Consider the following 20,530-nt stretch of genomic DNA (forward strand, 5'->3'; position numbering starts at 1 on the left):
ATAACTATAACATGTAGAACATGATATACGTTTACCAAACAATCTGTCACTCCTAATCGCTAAATCCGATGAAATCTTATACGTCTAGTCTCTTACGTGAATGAGCTAAATAATATTATTTGATATTTTACGGTAATGTGTCGCTCCTGAGTATAAGTCACACCCCCGGCCAAACTATGAAAAAAACTGCGACTTATAGTCCGAATTATACGGTACATGAATATATAACCATATCATACCACAATCAAAGGAGTTTAACACTCAATAAAATTAAAAAACAGAATACTATAATAAAGAAATACATTTTTTAACTGGGGAGTTATTTGAATTTGAACATTGAACATTGAATTTCTGACTCACTACATTGAAAACCTATCAACGTCACTGTATGGTGTGAATTTACCCAATGTGCTTTGCGGGAGTCCGAGTCAATAAATGAATCCTTTCACTATCCTCTGGGGCAGACTGGCTCGTACATGCACATGCATCCTCCGCTGTTGCCATTTCTACCACAAAGTAGTGCACAGTTCTTACTTACATCTGTCAGTAGACTCGCTATGGAAAATAAAAACTACAACATGGCTGACGGGGAGAAGACACAGTCAAAGTGGAGGCACGTAAATAAGCGCGCCCACAAAATGGCGCATCTTGAAGAGACGGTCAGAAAGTGGCTTGAAGATGGTCTGTAAAACATAATTGATGCAGCATTTTGAGCAAATAACGTTACATGTTATATAGAACAGTGGTTCCCAACCTTTTTTGCACCAGGGACCGGTTTAATGTAGGCATTATTTTCAGGGACCGGCTTTCCACTTGTGCCTGATAAAAATTCAGCAAAAATAAGTGCATGAACAATACAACTCATTATAACGCTGAATTAGTGGGAGCCCTGGGCTTGTTTCTTTGAAATGAAATGAGATGCAGATAGAAATCAGCCTTTGGCTACAATCTGTCACATTTATATTTGGTATGTTCATTCATGTGCTTTGTATCATGCCACAAAGTTATAACAAATATAACAAATGGCAACTTACTATGAGGGTTTTTTTTGTACATCTATAAAGAAGCTTATTGGTGTGTCTAGTGGGACAGGTGAAAGTTAAGTCAGAAAAAATGCAGTCATTTATAAATTATTTCATGTTTCTCTGCGGCCCGGTAGCAAATGCGTCACGGACCGGTACCGGTCCCCGGACCGGTGGTTGGGGACCACTGATATAGACCACAAGGAAGTCTTTAAATGTAGAAAAATATCATATTATGACCCTTTAATTGACAGAATATATAACAATATTGAGACGGTTATAAGAATAGCAGAACTATGCACAATTAGCACATTTTCATTGATAAATTGTTATTTACACTGCTTAACAAATAGAGCTATGCAGTATGGCTGAAAACTGTATCACGGTATTGTTGCGCTTGTAGCGTGAAAGCAAGACAACTTGAAGTATCGTTTGACACACAAAAACGTGTGCGTCGTTTATTCATCAAAGACGAGAATGAATGACTCCTAACATGGAGCGACACAAAAATGGCGGTCACAACAAACCCCCACCTTTGGGAGAATCTCCTGACGGTCATTTAAAGGGGCCGCTCCGAATTACTCACTCTTAACTGCATATATGAATGCTAAACAAGAACAGCATTGTTATGTGCACAATCGAACAGTGACAGTAAATAATGATGGCAAAGTCAAGTAAACAGGTGTGGTGAATTATGTCCTTAAAGCAACCGCTATAGTATAAGTATAACAATATCAATATTTTTTTTAACGACCTATGAAAAAAGGAGCAGGGGAAAAATATATGAAATGTAAACATTTTTTATGTCCTTAAAGCAACCGCTATAGTATAAGTATAACAATATCAATATTTTTTTTAACGACCTATGAAAAAAGGAGCAGGGGAAAAATATATGAAATGTAAACATTTTTATTTGAATTGTAACCTTCCTCTGATTATAATCCCTCAGCTATCAAGGCAGAAAGGAAAGAACATATAAACAAAATGGTAAAATCACATTGGACACTTAAATAAGCTCTTAAAATGAAGGTGCAAAAATAAGGAATATGTAAGAAATGCGTCATAAAATGTGAGAAAATAGTGCAAAGTGTGAAAATGTAAACATAGAGAAACCTGAGAAGAACAGTTTTCTTCAGGATTAGTGGCAGGAAGTTACCACTGTGTGACATTTAATTTGGTCTGTTATTCTTATTTAAGCATTGAAATAATTTTTTGTTATGCAATAATTATTATTTAGATTTTATTGACCTAATTACTTTTCTTTACTTTTAACGCATTTGTTATACTGTGTAATTTTTTTTAAATTTCAGTAGGACTTACCCGTTTTATCAAACAGGAAAAACCCGCCAGGTGATAGCTGATTTTACTACTTCCTGTTCTGACGTAAGACAACTACTCACTAACTAATGAACTAATTAACTACTCAGTGGCCTAGTGGTTAGAGTGTCCGCCCTGAGATCGGTAGGTTGTGAGTTCAAACCCCGGCGGAGTCATACCAAAGACTATAAAAATGGGACCCATTACCTCCCTGCTTGGCACTCAGCATCAAGGGTTGGAATTGGGGGTTAAATCACAAAAAAATGATTCCCGGGCGCGGCACCGCTGCTGCCCACTGCTCCCCTCACCTCCCAGGGGGTGATCAAGGGGATGGGTCAAATGCAGAGGACAAATTTCACCACACCTTGTGTGTGTGTGACAATCATTGATACTTTAACTTTTAACTTTTAACACGTGACTCACGTCCCATATGTGACCATAGGATGAACAATTATACTACAGTACTAAGACTATAGTGGCCATAAACAGTTAGCTTCGACAGCAGGGGTGCCCAACCCAAAGTGCGGCGCAATATATATATATATATACACACAGTCGTGCTTATAAGTTTACATACCCTGGGAGAATTTATGATTTCTTGGCCATTCTTCAGAGAATATGAATGATAACACAAAAACCTTTCTTTCACTCATGCTTGATGGTTGTGTGAAGCTATTTATTGGCAAACAACTGGCATTCTCAATTCCTTGGATATCTTTTTATACCCCTTTCCTGTTTTATGCAGTTCAATTACCTTTCCTCGCAGATCCTTTGACAATTATTTTGCCTTCCCCATGACTCAGAATGCAGAAACATCTGTGCAGCACTGGATGAAAGATGCAATGGTCTGTCAGAAGCCCAGAAACTCACTGACCTTTTATACACACACACACTAATTACAAACAAACAGGTCACAGGTGAGGATTGGAACCTTGATTAGCCATTCAAACCTGTTTGTGTCAACTTTTGTGCATGTTATCAGATCAAAGTCACTGGGGTATATAAACTTTTGATCAGGGTCATTTGGGTACTTTCTTTTGTCATTTTGATTTAAAAAGAGTAAACACAGTTGTTTGCCAATAAATAGCTTCACACAACCATTAAGCATTAGTGGAAGAAAGGTCTTTGTGTTATCATTCATATTCTCTGAAGAATGGCCAAGAAATCATAAATTCTCCCAGGGTATGTAAACTTATGAGCATAACTGTATGTATGTATGTATGTTTGTATGTACACACATATAAAACATAGGTAGATCTTGCTTTGGTTTTTGGCTGAGACCAGTGATCTTTGGCTCAAAAAGGTCGGTGACCCCTGCACTACGCATGCATCGGTAACTGTCAACACTCAATATGCCTTCGGTCCGTCAGTCAAATACTTAACATAAACATAAATACAACTAACAATTCCTGTTGTAACAAAATGCACACGCAATAACATGCTAATTGATTGCATTGATTTATATGATATATATTTGATATGTCATGTAAAAGGTTGCGTGCCATATATAAATACTATTTCCAGCTGAGTGTAATTGTAATGAATAGAAACAGGGTGATGTGTGACATAAATGCATCTCACCTTGCACTGCACACATAGTTGACAAACAGACTTCCCTGCTCTGAGATGTTACAGTACATCATGTTGGATGTGTTCAACCTCTTGTGCTAATGAATGCTAATTTAAAGGCCTACTGAAATGAATTTTTTTTATTTAAACGGGGATAGCAGATCTATTCTATGTGTCATACTTGATCATTTCGCGATATTGCCATATTTTTGCTGAAAGGATTTAGTATAGAACAACGACGATAAAGATTGCAACTTTTGGTATCTGATAAAAAAAAGGCTTGCACCTACCGGAAGTAGCGTGACGTAGTCAGTTGAACATATACGCAAAGTTCCCTATTGTTTACAATGATGGCCGCATGAAGTGAGAGAGATTCGGACCGAGAAAGCGACAATTTCCCCATTAATTTGAGCGAGGATGAAAGATTTGTGGATGAGTAAAGTGCAAGTGAAGGACTAGTGGGGAGTTGAAGCTATTCAGATAGGGAAGATGCTGTGAGAGCCGGGGGTGACCTGATATTCAGCTGGGAATGACTACAACAGTAAATAAACACAAGACATATATATACTCTATTAGCCACAACACAACCAGGCTTATATTTAATATGCCACAAATTAATCCTGCATAAAAACACCTGCGTGTTTGTTATGCTAGCTCCTAGCTCCTCTGCTAGCTCCTAGCTCCATAGAACACGCCAATACAATTCAAACACCTGATCAACACACACAATCACTCAGCCCAAAAGACCGTTTACCTAACCCAAGGTTCATAAAGCTTATATATTTTTAAAAAGTTACGTACGTGACGCGCACATACGGTCAAGTTATCGAATGTTTAGCAGCCAAGGCTGCATACTCACGGTACCTGATATTCAGCTGGGAATGACTACAACAGTAAATAAACACAAGACATATATATACTCTATTAGCCACAACACAACCAGGCTTATATTTAATATGCCACAAATTAATCCTGCATAATAACACCTGCGTGTTTGTTATGCTAGCTCCTAGCTCCTCTGCTAGCTCCTAGCTCCATAGAACACGCCAATACAATTCAAACACCCGATCAACACACACAATCACTCAGCCCAAAAGACCGTTCACCTAACCCAAGGTTCATAAAGCTTATATATTTTTAAAAAGTTACGTACGTGACGCGCACATACGGTCAAGTTATCGAATGTTTAGCAGCCAAGGCTGCATACTCACGGTACCTGATATTCAGCTGGGAATGACTACAACAGTAAATAAACACAAGACATATATGTACTCTATTAGCCACAACACAACCAGGCTTATATTTAATATGCCACAAATTAATCCTGCATAATAACACCTGCGTGTTTGTTATGCTAGCTCCTAGCTCCTCTGCTAGCTCCTAGCTCCATAGAACACGCCAATACAATTCAAACACCCGATCAACACACACAATCACTCAGCCCAAAAGACCGTTCACCTAACCCAAGGTTCATAAAGCTTATATATTTTTAAAAAGTTACGTACGTGACGCGCACGTACGGTACGGTACGTGTTATGCTAGCTCCTAGCTCCTCTGCTAGCTCCTAGCTCCATAGAACACGCCAATACAATTCAAACACATGATCAACACACACAATCACTCAGCCCAAAAGACCGTTCACCTAACCCAAGGTTCATAAAGCTTATATATTTAAAAAAAGTTACGTACATACGCAAAAAAAAGCCAAAGCTGCATACTCACAGTAGCACGTCTGCGTCTTTGTCATCCAAATCAAAGTAATCCTGGTAAGAGTCTGTGTTGTCCCAGTTCTCTACAGGCGTCTGTGTATCCAAATCAAAAGTCCTCCTGGTTAGAGTCTCTGTTATCCGAGTTCTTCCATCTTGACTGCATCTTTCGGGAATGTAAACAAAGAAGCGCCGGCTGTGTACTGTTGTGGCTGACTACGTTCGAAAAATACGTCCATTTCGCACCGACAACTTTCTTCTTTGCTTGCTCGGCTTCCTTCTCCATAATGCAATGAACATGATTGAAACAGATTCACGAACACAGATGTCCAGAATACTGTGGAATTATGAAATGAAAACAGAGCTTTTTCGTATCGGCTTCAATGTGGAAGGCATACCCGTGTTCGTCGGGCTACGTCACACGCATACGTCATCCTCAGAGGCGTTTCGAACCGGAAGTTTAGCGGCAAATTTAAAATGTCACTTTATAAGTTAACCCGGCCGTATTGGCATGTGTTATAATGTTAAGATTTCATCATTGATATATAAACTATCAGACTGCGTGGTCGGTAGTAGTGGGTTTCAGTAGGCCTTTAAATATGTTTTTTCATATCTTTATTTCCACAAATTACATATCGTACCGAAAAAAGAGTACCGGTACCAATAAATACAGATATCGATGAGTGTATCGTATCGATAAAATCTTAACGATATACATCCCTAATGACGTGTTTATCGCAATATATATTGGTATCGTTTGATCAACCCAGGCCTAACAAGTAGTTAGGTATTGTTTAGAAGTGTCCCAATCCGATATTGAAATGGAATATCAGTTTGATATCAGCAAAAATAAGTCTCTTCCAACAAACTGTCATAGGGCCAAGACAGAAAACCGTCAACAACCCATGTAGTGTATGACAGGAAACTACTAAGCAGCAGTGCATGCGACTGCGTACGCTCTGATGCCTGCTGACATTTCGCTCCGCCAATAGTGCACTGGAGTCTGCATTGCTAATACCACTGAGCGTGTACTAATGAAGTCACGGGTGCAACTTCCAGGAGGGACAGCAGTATGGTGAAAGAAGAGATCAAAGCCTTCCTGGGTAACCGCCGGATCTCTCAGGCAGTGGTGGCACAAGTCACGGGTGAGTGCCAACCAGCCTCACAGGCAACACATTGTAGGAAATACAAGCAAGCTGCATCCATGTTGAACTTGTGAACATTGTGTGATTTCAAACCAAGGAACACAAGAATGTGACACATTGGTCTTGCAGGCATCAGTCAGAGCAGGATCTCCCACTGGCTGCTGCAGCATGGCTCCGACCTGAGCGAGCAGAAGAAGAGAGCCTTCTACCGCTGGTACACGCTAGAGAAAACCACGCCAGGTACACGGAACATTTCACTGCTTGTTTTGGCCCAGTGCAGAGAAGCTGATGGATTTGAAATACACCAATCTGCTGCCTGCACGTTCCTCTAGCATACTTTCACCCAAGCATCTCCAGATAAGTGCTGCTATTGCAGCTGCAATCAGGAAATGGCAACAGGATCATGTCTAATTTGCGTTATTGTGTTGAAGAGGGTGTGACTAAATGCAGGCACAGATTGAAGTCTCCAGCACCGAATGTAATATCCCCCTTTGCTTGTTGTTCTTTCTCTTGTGACAAGATCACATCCTTCTTTCAGCTAAAGTTTGAATGACATCTGTCTAATTTGCATAATTGACAATGGCACATATTTAAAGACACATCTTTGTGTTATTATTAGTTAGTATTTCCACTACAGATTTTCTGATTGCATTACACTTATTTGTTCATTTTTGTATTTCTACCATGAATCCATAAAATAACAAGTGCCGCGATTCAAACATCCCTGGTTTATGACGCGTGACCAAAAGTCAAGTCAATTTGATGTAGATAGAAAGTTATCTGAGGGCACCTTACGCATGGAGCAGGTTTCGAACTCTGCACCAACCTCATTTTTCAGCCTCAGTCTTCATACCATCGCTCGTCATGACTCCTAGCTGCTAGTCAAATGCTGGGCGGCATACATTCTGCATGCTTCCACACACTCCCGGCGCTTGTGGAGGTGCACTGCATGCCTGCATGGATGCCCCCCCCACACTGATATAGTTCCTTTTTTTGTGTTCTTTGATTACCGAGTAAAAGCATGACGCAAGAAACACTTTCTAGCTTTTGACAATTTAATGTGCCTGTGTACTGAAAAATTGGAATTTGGACACATTTACTATTACACCCTTAGAACCTCAGGCAGAGGTGTCCAAACTACGGCCCATGGGCCAAGTGCGGCCCATACAAGTCATTAAAGAATACAAATAATAATTTACCGTTTGAAAGTGTTTAGTAAATGTTAACTTGAAATACATTTTTTGTAGTAGTCACTACACCAAAAAACTAGGGATGTCCAAAAATGGCTTTTTGCCGATATCCGATATTCCGATATTGTCCAACTCTTAATTACCGATACTGATATCAACCGATACCGATATATACAGTCGTGGAATTAATTATAATTATGCCTAATTTGGACAACCAGGTATGCTGAAGATAAGGTCCTTTTTAAAAAAAATAAAAATAAAATAAGAACGTAAAGCAATATAAAAACAGTTACATAGAAACTAGTAATTAATAAAAATGAGTAAAATTAACTGTTAAAGGTTAGTACTATTAGTGGACCAGCAGCACGCACAATCGTGTGCTTACGGACTGTATCCTTTGCAGACTGTATTGATATATATTGATATATAATGTAGGAACCAGAATATTAATAACAGAAATAAACAACCCTTTTGTGTGAATGAGTGTAAATGGGGGAGGGAGGTTTTTTGGGTTGGTGTACTAATTGTTAGTGTATCTTGTGTTTTTTATGTTGATTTAATAAAAAAAATTACAAAAAAAACCCGATAATAAAAAAAGCGATACCGATAATTTCCGATATTACATTTTAAAGCATTTATCGGCCGATAATATCGGCAGGCCGTTATTATCGGACATCTCTACAAAAAACCCAAAATAACTTTGAGAGGAAAAAAAGTTGTTTCCCTTACTCCCACAAAACATATTGAAAAAGAAGCGAAACCATGGCCCAGGTACAGAATGTAGCGTGGATTACCTGTACTGTTACACCTCTAGTAAACACACAAGATATATATCAACACAATGTTAGCATATATGACCTCCATCAAACATGGTGGAAATGTCTGTTACAACATGCTGTAGGGATGCAACAATACTCGCTATAATCCTGTACGGCACAATCCGCTTTAATTTTTTAAAAAAAAAGAAAAAGTGATATTAATCGAGAGCGGATGATAATAAAAAAAATAACCGTGATAATTTTTTTGCCATATCGCCCAGCCTTAATCCTAACCCTAACCAAAAATCGGAATTGAAACTAATCGTGAATTGCTGAAAGATTCATGTGCTGAAAATAGTATTTATTTTGTGAAAAATGAAAATAATCTTGCCCTTCTAAATTCATGTCATATCTGCAGTAAAATAAGCACTCCTGTGCATGTACAAACAAGAAGGCAGTGTAAATGTTCTCTCCAACCAATAGCCAAGCAGCAGACGTCCCACGCCTTGTCCTCTGCAGCATGTTCCTTGATGGATGTCTGCCAAAGCTATCAACGCTGGAAACTGCTTTTTCCTTGTGATATTTATGGCCACACTGAGCCAGCGCCACACACACACACACACACGTACACACACACACTTCCATCAATTGTGCAGAGGAAACTGATGTCCTTTCATGCTGATTGCATAGATCTGTTAACTCGTTGGGTCATGACTCTTCAAGTGTGGTTGCAATTAAAGCTTTTGCTTTGCATTTATTTTTTCTCTGGTCTTCATTAGCGATCGACCAATTGTGTCATTGTGAGGAGAAGGAACATTGTGTTGAAGAGGGCGTGACTAAATGCAGGAAGGTTTTTTTGAAACTATATTTAAAGTTGAGTTTTGGTGGTACAATAAATGCTCGTGTTTTCAAATGAATGAATAGTCGTGTAATTCATCATGATGACAATTTTAATCCAAAGAATAGGTGTATTTGCTAAAGTGTTTGTTCTTGGCACAGGTGCTACTTTGAACATGCGACCTGCACCCTTGCCTCTGGAGGACATGGAGTGGAGGCAAACCCCTCCTCCCCTCGCCACTGCCCCAGGAACATTCCGACTTCGGCGGGGAAGCCGCTTCACCTGGCGGAAAGAGTGTCTGGCCGTGATGGAGAGGTGAGGGGATTTTGAAGCGCAGGGGATGGATGTTTGCTCGTCTGCCTTCCACAAAGAACACTGGCAGCATGTTCAAGCAACAGTCTGATGTCCTGCCCTCGTCCTTGTGTCAAATGAATTCAATCAGTTGTGCTATTTATAGCTACTTCAACGACAACCAGTATCCCGACGAGGCCAAAAGGGAGGAGATCGCCAACGCCTGCAATGCTGTTATTCAGAAACCAGGTAAGCTTTATGTGTGCATCACCTTGCAATGATGATCTGTTATGGAGCAGAATATTCAATGGTAAGCGAGAATTTGCATTCCGGTGGCATCAAAGTGTTGCCATGTGTTTCAGGGAAGAAGCTGTCTGATCTGGAGAGGGTCACCTCCCTCAAGGTGTACAACTGGTTTGCTAACCGGCGCAAGGAGATCAAGAGACGAGCTAACATTGGTAATGTCTTTGGGAGTCTTTTGATTGATTGATTGAAACTTTTATTAGTAGATTGCACATGCATAGTACAGTACATATTCTGTACAATTGACCACTAAATGGTAACACCCGAATAGGTTTTTCAACTTGTTTAAGTTGGGTTAGTCAATTCATGGTATATGCGCTCCTGTTTCAAATCATTGGGCTCAAAAGAAGCATACTTTTCTCAAATTTTACCAGTCAAATGTGGGCTTATTCTATTGTCATTTATTAAGAATCTTTATTTATGAATACTAATCATGAAATGCTGTTATTATATTAACGAAATACTAATAAAAAAATATATTTTTTTACAAAGTTACAGGAATGTACACACGATCCCATGCTTACATCTCATTGTGCAACATGTGAATGTTTTAATGGGAACTAAATGCAATATCTGAAAGTGGTACAAATTATTTCCAAAGCAGGACCTCCACCCAGACCTACAATACTAGTCCACAGCTCATGAAAAACAATATTTGTTGTTATTGTCAGTGTAAGTGGGCAAAAACATTTATATTAGAAAATAATCGCATGGAAATGACTGCTGTCATTTCATTGTAATAATAACACATTTAACTTATTTAGTCAGGTGTGCTGCAGGTGTGGCCACAGTGTGCCTGTCTGATTTTGCTCACTTGTGCTCCTCTGAATGCTTAAGGACTTTTTGCGTTTGCTCACACACATGAAATATTAAAGGGAACATTGCGTATGACTAATAGTAGCATTAGACTTTACATGTGGTGTGAGAAATCAGACTAATTTAGTGCATGGAAACGTAGTCATTGTTTCACCTGTATGTGTATAGATCTGGTACACCTCCAGGACCACCACATCCACAGCAGTGCAATAATAGGGCACCCTCATAAGCACGTGTTTGATACTTTCAAGTATAATGTGCGTCTCACAGATATTGAACACATCTGAAATGCGAGGGATTGAACAGATTATGAAAACAATCCAAGTCGTTTGACCTGACACGGTTCAGAGTGCATGCGTTGTTCTGATCATGATTTTTCTTTGTGTTACTAATCCGTTTGTAGTATACGCTCCTGTGAGAGTGGATGAACTCACGGATTTTTGGCCAATAAAAACAGAATCTTGTACTAATCAAAAAAACGTCGGGGAAATTATCGTAACGTGAGTGAAATGTTGTCATTTTGACGATAAGAACTGTTTGGGTCAATCATGTTTACGTGGTGCCGCCATGCAGCCCTCCGAGGCTCCCTGCCTGCCTCCAGGACTCAGCCAGACCTCAAAGTGACCGCCTCACACACACAAAAGTGAGAAAAAACTACCAAACCTATCTTACTCCAAAGAGTTGAACGATTCTTAAATGTCATCTGATATGTTTTAATCAGTTCATGGCGACTTGTTGTCCAAAAGTCGAGAGAAAAACATCAACACGCCTCACACACACAAGTGTGAGAAAAAACTACCAAACCTATCTCTTACTCTAAAGACTTGAACGGTCCTTAAATGTCATCTGATATGTTTAAATCAGTTCATGGCGACTTGTTGTCCAAAAGTCAAGAGAAAAACATCTTGCTAATGTTGACGTGAGTACTGATGTCAAGGTCGTAGCATCTGAAACATTGTCATTGCTAATTTATTCACTTAACAGCTTCTAATACTATAGTTATTATAATAACTTATGCATCCTTTTTTTTCTTTAAAACCTTTACTTAAGGCACCTATTATTCCGTTATGTCACAATAATAATTACTATGCTATGACTTGAAATACTGGGAACAATTGTCAGATGATGATTTATATCAATATACATGTTAGGATTGTTGCAAGGCTCAGCGCTTTTTAGGTTGAATTTTATAAGACACTTTGGTAAAAAACACAACTGATAAATAATGGTGACTTACTGGGATATGAGATATTTGGGGGGGTGACAAAAAGAACAACAAAGTACACCAAACTAAACAAAACCTTAACATGATCCGAACTGTGGATTTTGTGGTTGGTTCCATGGCACTCAGTATCAAGCATTGAAATTGGGGGTTAAATCTCCAAAAATGATTCCCGGGCGCGGCCACCGCTGCTGCTCACTGCTCCCCTTACATCCCAGGGGGGGATCAAGGGTGATGGGTCAAATGCAGAGAATAATTTCGCCACACCTAGTGTGCGTGTGACAATCATGGGTACTTTAACGTTTAATAGTTACAGGCACACAATATTGAACTTACCCAGGGTTTCTGCTGCTCTTTAACAAGCATTACAAGTCATTAGATGGATTTGAAGACAATAAAAAACATTAAATACAATGTCCATTAAAAAAGTCCTACACTTGTAAGGCTGATGGTCAATAAGTCAAAGAATTGAACGATAAATGAAAATGAACTTGATAAATTGCTACGTCTTTGTGTTTCTTTTCTTCGTCTCTGGCTTTCAAAATGGTTAATTTGGCCACAATTATGGTAAACTTTTCAACAATTTAACATCGTCATTGACAAATGCTTACAATTTTGTCGACACAGATAATTGTACGTTTTTGACTAGACATAACTATCTGCAGTAGGACGTGGACATTACATTGGTTTTAAGTTGCATTAAAAAGCATTACATTGGATTTGCCGACACCTGCAGAAACCTTGTTACAAAACATGAAGTTACACAACATGACGTCTTGCCACAGCATCTTCGTACGACTGTAATAGTGTTGTACTAGTGTACTGGAGTCTGCAATGATGATAATAAAGCTTACAATGTGTCCTTTTCCTCCAAGAAGCCACAATCCTGGAGAGTCACGGGATAGACGTGCAGAGTCCTGGCGGACATTCCAACAGCGACGATATTGACGGGAACGATTTCAGCGAACAGGTAAGAGTAACATCTGGAGCTGCTCGCCATTGTCATATTTTCATATTTGTGGTCACAAAACATCTCAGTCTACAATAGATGATCAAAATGCTGAAGAAGAACTGTTTTATCACTGCAGGCCGTACTCCGCTATTAGTAATAGTAGACGATGGTAGTAATCTTCTAAATTGTATGAATTTGACTTACTGTATCATATTTGATGAATGTTTCTCCTGAAGGCGTGCGATCTGCCATATTTTGACAAGAGACCTCTCAGTCGACCGTTTGGCCTTTACCGCCTGGAGCCCACCTCACCGACACAGGTACTTGCTCATTTAGTTGTGAAAGACATGCTTGGATCGCAGCTGCTGTACAAAATGTAAAATGTCTTTTTGTCGTGTTGTACTCTTGTTAAGGTCATAGGGCTGTAACAGTGTCAAAATCTTACAGTACCATATTTTTGCGGTATATGCAGTGATGTTGCCAGGTACGCGTCCTGCATCCCTGACACATTAAAATCTGAAAGGACGCACTAAACCGGGGGTGTCCAAACTACGGCCCGCCGACGTCTTCAAATTGGCCTGCGAGACGTCAAGATTTTAGTAAGGAATCTTGCCCACAGAAAATGTGCCTTTATTCTAAAAGTCTAACATTTTTAAGATGCTATTTTGTCGCCATCTAGTGGGCATTATGAGTTTTTCCTAGTCAATGACCTTTTATTATGCTCTGAATGGACCCATCCGCGACATTTATTTATATGACCCAGTGCAAACAACCTTCCCTAGTCATGGTGCTAAAAAAAAAATTTTTAAAAAATATTCCAACCAACACAAAATGTCAACAGACATTATAGTCTACAGGCTTATAGTCCGGAATTTTTGATACACAGCATTAAACATACAACTGAGTGCAAAGTAAGCTTAACAATAAAAGCATGTTAGCTTTGACCTTGTAGTCAGGATATACAACACAATTAACGCAGCAGCTCTGCTTGATAAAATAATAAAATATATGAACACAGAAAGTCCACATCACATCAAAAACTTTGAAATATTTTTGGGGGGAATTAATACATATTTTGGGTTTTTGTCAAATAAAGACATTTTCTTTGACAGGGCAAAAAACATGATGCATATTAAACATTTATAAAGGACGTATAGATTTGAAGTTGATCTAGAGATTTTTTTTTTTTTTTTGTCCTGTCCAGCTTCTCAGGCAAATCATAGAGTTGATGTAGATGCCCATATCGGCTGTTCAGATTTACTTTACAAAAGAGAAGTGTAGGATACTTCTCTTGTTGCCTTATTTGTATTTGACTTTATTAAATGTATTTATATTATCATTTGGTGCAGCCGGGCTGGAGCAGGAGGGGATAGAAAGAGAAAAAAAGGAAGACAGAGGGGGAAATTGTGGGGACAAGAGGGGTATTAGACAGAGAGACAAAAACAACAACAGCAAATACAACAACAACAACAATAGAGCAACATCAGCAAATACGACATGTACAAATATGATGGTAAAAGAAATAGCAAATAAGCAGTTAGCAAAAATAAGAAATAATATAGAAATGACAATGAGCATTATTACACTACAAATGGAGCAATACAAATACCAATCTAGAGATTTAAGCGGTGAAAGTAAAATACAAATAAAAAGTATAACTTTTAACACTGATGAGTGGGCCCTTTTGGATCCCCAAGAATTTCAGTGAGATTTGTTTAAACTGTCATTGCTCATCAATGTCGGTATGAATTATTGACCTATTTAAGGCTCTAATTACTTGACATCATTTTGGGGAAAAGATTGCACGTTTTGTGTTTTTGCCATAAAAGACCGGGTTTTCACAAAAAGTGCATAAAACATTTTTAAAAAATAACTATCGACAGATAGACCTGAAGTTGATCTAGAGACTTAAGCGTTACAAATAAAAAAATAACATTTTGATTTCTTGACCCTTACGTGTCCCTTGGACCAAACTAGAGGGGCGTCTAAAGGTAAAAAAATGTTTGAAAATGAAAAATGTCCGCATGTTTAGATTTTTCAGTGGAAAAATTTTGGAACCCCTGGTCTTAGACGTACCTAATTTGATTCACGCAACATTAATATTGAACTTTCACGGCTATATTTATTGCCTTTTTGAATAACCAATGTAGTCATACAGCAGGAAACACATCTTCAAAGGTCTGCAAACATTTAGAACACAACCCATAGGGGGAGCCACAGAGTTCTGCAGGGAAAACATGCTTTTATTTTGAAACTACAGCGCCTCAAGTGGTGACGTACGTACTTCCCACCAGGAGGACAGCGCCGCTCACAGCGAGCACCAGGACCCCATCTCCTTGGCTGTTGAGATGGCCGCCGTCAACCACACCATCCTGGCACTGTCCAGAACCGGAGGAGTCCCTGGCGACATCAAGACCGAGGCTCTGGAGGACGATTGAGCCGCGCAGGAAAGTTTTGAGGGGGGAGGAAGCGAAAAGAAGGGGAGGATTTCAAGAAATAATGTGAAAGTCCACACTAACCTGATATCTAATCAAAACACTAAAGACAAAGTCTTTAAAATATGTGGAGGGAAGAGAAGAGCAAAGATCTGTGGTTCTAGTCCTTGTTCTAGTCCTTTACTCTTCCTGACCCACACCCCTCCTTTACCTCCAAAGCCTGGTCGTCTGAGCCGGTTCTCTCTCAGTCTAACTCAGCGTCAACCTCAGAAGAAAAGGTGTACTGTATATAAGATATTTGGAACTACACGTGTGCTACCTAGCTACGGTCGGTAAGGTTGTACTTTTGCCTCACCCTTCACCTCAAGCGGGACGACCCGCCTGAGAAGTCCAAAAGACTATAGTCTGCTACCTGGTGGTTGTTTGAGCTCACTGCAGCTAGTTCCGGTTAAATACTCCTTAATGCAGGCGTGTCCAAACTACGGCTCGCAGGCCGAGTGAATTTAATGAAGTCCGGGGGTGTTTCCAGGTTAATTTTAAATATCAGACTATCTCGGTTGCTGCAAATTTTTCGTCATCATGTGGTCAATGCGAGTAAATCGGGTCAATGACCATGAATTGCACTTTCAAGTGAGTACAGCACAGCATCAACTTATATGACTCAATCCAGACAACCTCTCCCAGTCATGGCGCAAAAAAATGCAACCAACTCAAAAAGTCAATTTAATAAAGTCCGGGGGTGTTTCCAGGTTAATTTTAAATATCAGACTATCTCGAGTGCCGCAAATTTTCCATCATCATGTGGTCAATGTGTGTAAATCAGGGCAATGACCATGAATTGCAGTTTTAAGTGAGTACAGCAAAGCATCAACTTATACGACCCAATCCAGACAACCTCTCCCAGTCATGGTGCAAAAAAAAAAAAAAAAAAGCAAACAACTCAAAAAGTCAACACACATGCTCACACATAACACAACCTGCCCACTAAACTTTGTATATATTCTTTAAAAAAAAAGTCCAAACACAAATTCAAAATAACACCCATTTAAATCCATTACAAAGCATGATGGGAAACATGCAAAACACACTCTCCACACTTATCCATGTTCGGTGCATTTTAGCTGCTTAATATTTCTGATCGATTACAAAACTTTAAGAAGGTCATAAATAAGGGAAATAAACAAGGTAGGAGTCCAACTTTCACATATAATAATATTGATTATTAATCATACATACACTATATTTAATATAATTTGTACACATATGTATAGGCTATATATGTATTGTTGCAAGTTTCTTTAGCCCAATGCGGGCCCCCCAAGTCAAAAGGTCTGGACACCCCTGCCTTAACGTTTCGGTCACATGCAGGATTCTCACAGGAATGAGGCACAAATACTACCTTACCTACTGTTTGTACTCCAACGCTCATCGTGCAATTACTGGTAAGAGAAGCTTCCGGATGAATGGAACATTTGATTGGCAGGCAGTAGTGTTCGGTCCCTTGCGTGTACCCCATACCAACCCTCCTCGTTTGACGACTAGATTTGTAAGCAATCTGTATTATTTACCTTAGTTCATTGGTCAACGCACCCGGCAGCACCTTGCAACAGTTCAACTTGAAGGAGAATAAAAATGCAATTTTAGTTTTGGTGTACAATAACATACTTCACACGTAATGTGGCATAAAGTGCAATGGCAGCAAAAAACTAAAGATACAGGAAAACGTTTGTCTATTTTTGATAATCCTTATGTGAGACAAGAACACACCTCTTTTTAAAAAGTAAAAAAACAACCAACAAAGTTTTATAAACATGCTATATGTATATATGTCATGTAGTAACATTCATCATAACATGTAATATTTACATATTTGGATCGTTCAAAGCACTACATAGCTTAGCGGCATTTGCTACTTCCTTGTCAACAAGACTACTAATCATGGCAGACTTGAGAGACGACAAAGACTACTTTGATGACCTAGAAACATATATTTTTGAGCCTGAATATAAGGAGGATGACCTACAAGTTTTAGAAGCTGCAGCAGCTTTAGTCAAACACTAAGCATTATTGCTAAGTGCTAAACAAGAACATAATAAAACAATCACTTACTCTACAATTTCTGCTCTCACTGGGATAAAGACAGATGGGATGTTTATATCTTTCAGCACTTGCGTGCCCAGTTTAGATGAGGACTTCAACATAACCCCCACTCCACTGGTGAAAAAATGCTGCGAGCAAACAAGCGATGTTGTTTAAAGTCACTAATGCTGCTAATATTTTAAGCAAAGCGTGTGGAATTTTCTGTTGACCAACTCATTGCTGTGACCTTCTGCTGTACACATGTGAGATGCATAATTATTCATCGAGCATTAACTTTGGCAAACTGCCAGGCGATAAAGCTGGTGGTCGTATGAGCAGTGTGAGCAAGACAATGTGTCCCTACGCCAGAAAAGTAGTTCCTCAATGTTAGCCCCTACAATAACAATTTAGCTATAGCTTGGTTAATATGCATGTCACGGAATGTACTGTAAATAAAACATAGGTGTTTATAGGCCAAATAATTAATCACATGACCTGCATTGTCAGCTGCCTCTTGCTAGCAGTTGTTTTACTATTCAGAAGGCACTAAAATATAAACATATGTTCTTGTCTCACATAAAGATGGTGAATGATGGACAAACTCCAAAGAAGTGTAGTTTTCCTTGAATTAGAAGTTGGCGTATAAAAGTGTTGAAGTACCTTGGAGCACAGTTGCATGTGTTCCTGCATGGACCATGATGTCAATAATGGAATCTTCTCTGAAGGTGCACACATTCAACTTCTTCTTTAGATTTGTTGACTGTCAACTCTTGAAGAGAGGATCATTTTTATTCTCACTTTGACAGAAAAAAAGTTGTCTTGGGAACTTGATAGTGGGCAAACATGGTGTGTCAAGGTGGTAGGTCAGAATCCTGGTCAGTGAAGCATCCGTTGACGGTCAAGTGTCTTGCCCAAGGACACATCAGCAGTGACGGGTGGTCAGGAGGCGGGATTAGAACCGGTAGCTTGCCAGTTATTGGACAAGCATTCTACCTTCTGTCCCTTTGAGACGCTGCTGTTAAAGTAACGTAGCTTAGTTAGTTGGCATGGTTGTCATGGTAACGATGCTAATTAACATAGTTGTTAGGGTATCGATGTTAGCTGACATGGTTGTCATAGTAATGGTGCTAATCAATCAATCAATCAATGTTTATTTATATAGCCCTAATGAACATAGTTGTCATGGTATCCATGTTAGTTGACATGGTTATCATGGTATCCATGTTAGTTGACATAGTTGTCATGGTATCCATGTTAGTTGACATAGTTATCATGGCAACAATGCTAGTTGGCATGGTTGTCACGGTAACGATGCTAGATGACATTGTAACGATGCTAACTAACACAGTTGTCATGGTAACGATGCTAGATGACATGTAACGAAGCTAATTAACATCGTTGTCATGGTAACGATACTAGATGACATGGTAACGATGCTAATTAACATAGGTGTTTTGGCAACGATGCCAGTTGACATTGTTGTCATGTTCACGATGCTAATTGACATAGTTGTCATGGTACAGATGCTAATTGACATAGTTGTCATGGTACAGATGCTAATTGACATAGCTGTCATGGTAACGATGCTAGTTGATATGGTTGTCATGGTACTGATGCTAATTTACATAGTTGTCATGGTAACGATGCTAGTTGACATGGTTGTCATGGTAACGATGCTAGTTGACATGGTTGTCATGGTAATCATGCTAGTTGACATGGTTGTCATGGTAATGATGCTGGTTAACATAATGGTCATGGTATCGATGCTAATTAACATAGTTATGGTATCAATGCTAGATGACATAGTTGTCATGGTAACAATGCTAATTAACATAGTTGTTATGGTATTGATGCTAGTTGACATAGTTGTCATGGTATTGATGCTAGTTGACGTAGTTTTCATGGTAATAATGCTAATTAACACTTTATGGTATTGATGCTAGTTGACAGTTTTCATGGTAACAATGCTAATTAACACTATGGTATTGATGCTAGTTGACAGTTGTCATGGTAACAATGCTAATTAACATAGTTGTCATAGTATTAATGCTAATTGACAGTTGTCATGGTAACAATGCCAATTAACATAGTTGTCATGGTATTGATGCTAATTGACATAGTTGTCATGGTAACAATGCTAATTAACAGTTGTCATGGTAACAGTGCTAATTGACATAGTTGTTAGGGTATTGATGCTAATTGCCATAGTTGTCATGGTAACCATGCTAAATTAACATAGTTATGGTAATGTTGCTAGTTGACATGGTTGTCATGGTAACGATGCTAATTAACATAGTTTTCATGGTATTGATGCTAATTAACATAGTTGTTATGGCATTGATGCTAGTTGACATAGTTGTCATGGTAATGATGCTAATTAACATAGTTGTCATGGTAACGATGCTAATTGACACTTGTTATGGTATTGATGCTAGTTGACATAGTTGTCATGGTAACAATGCTAATCAACATAGTTGTCATGGTATTGATGCTAATTGACAGTTGTCATGGTAACAATGCTAATTAACATAGTTGTCATGGTATTGATGCTAATTGACATAATTGTCATGGTAACAATGCTAAGTGACATAGTTGTCATGGTATTGATGCTAATTGACAGTTGTCATGGTAACAATGCTGATTGACATAGTTGTCATGGTATTGATGCTAATTGACAATTGTCATGGTAACAATGCTAAGTGACATAGTTGTCATGGTAACAATGCTAAGTGACATAGTTGTCATGGTATTGATGCTCATTGACAGTTGTCATGGTAACAATGCTGATTGACATAGTTGTTATGGTATTGATGCTAATTGACACAGTTGTCATGGTAACCATGCTAATTCACGTAGTTATGGTAACGATGCTAGTTGACATGGTTGT

General features: G+C 38.9%; 1 protein-coding gene across 4 annotated transcripts in view; it reads left to right on the forward strand.

The window, feature by feature from the left end:
- hmbox1b (homeobox containing 1 b) overlaps positions 1-16,500 on the forward strand; it is a 48,058-nt gene extending 31,558 nt beyond the window's left edge. Inside the window, exons 3-10 of one of the 4 annotated variants that reach the window (XM_062034700.1) lie at positions 6,674-6,759; positions 6,889-6,999; positions 9,707-9,860; positions 10,003-10,085; positions 10,199-10,294; positions 13,053-13,147; positions 13,366-13,449; positions 15,424-16,500. In XM_062034700.1, the coding sequence (XP_061890684.1) occupies positions 6,674-6,759; positions 6,889-6,999; positions 9,707-9,860; positions 10,003-10,085; positions 10,199-10,294; positions 13,053-13,147; positions 13,366-13,449; positions 15,424-15,567 (853 nt within the window). In that variant the 3' untranslated portion in view covers positions 15,568-16,500. Of the gene's footprint in view, positions 1-6,673; positions 6,760-6,888; positions 7,000-9,706; positions 9,861-10,002; positions 10,086-10,198; positions 10,295-13,052; positions 13,148-13,365; positions 13,450-13,601; positions 13,861-15,389 lie in introns of those variants that run through there. The other 3 variants (XM_062034701.1, XM_062034702.1, XM_062034703.1) reach the window with 3 other exon arrangements.
- The last annotated feature ends 4,030 nt before the right edge of the window (positions 16,501-20,530 follow it).

This window comes from Entelurus aequoreus, linkage group LG23 (genome assembly GCF_033978785.1).
Source record: "Entelurus aequoreus isolate RoL-2023_Sb linkage group LG23, RoL_Eaeq_v1.1, whole genome shotgun sequence".
Lineage (NCBI taxonomy): Eukaryota > Metazoa > Chordata > Actinopteri > Syngnathiformes > Syngnathidae > Entelurus > Entelurus aequoreus.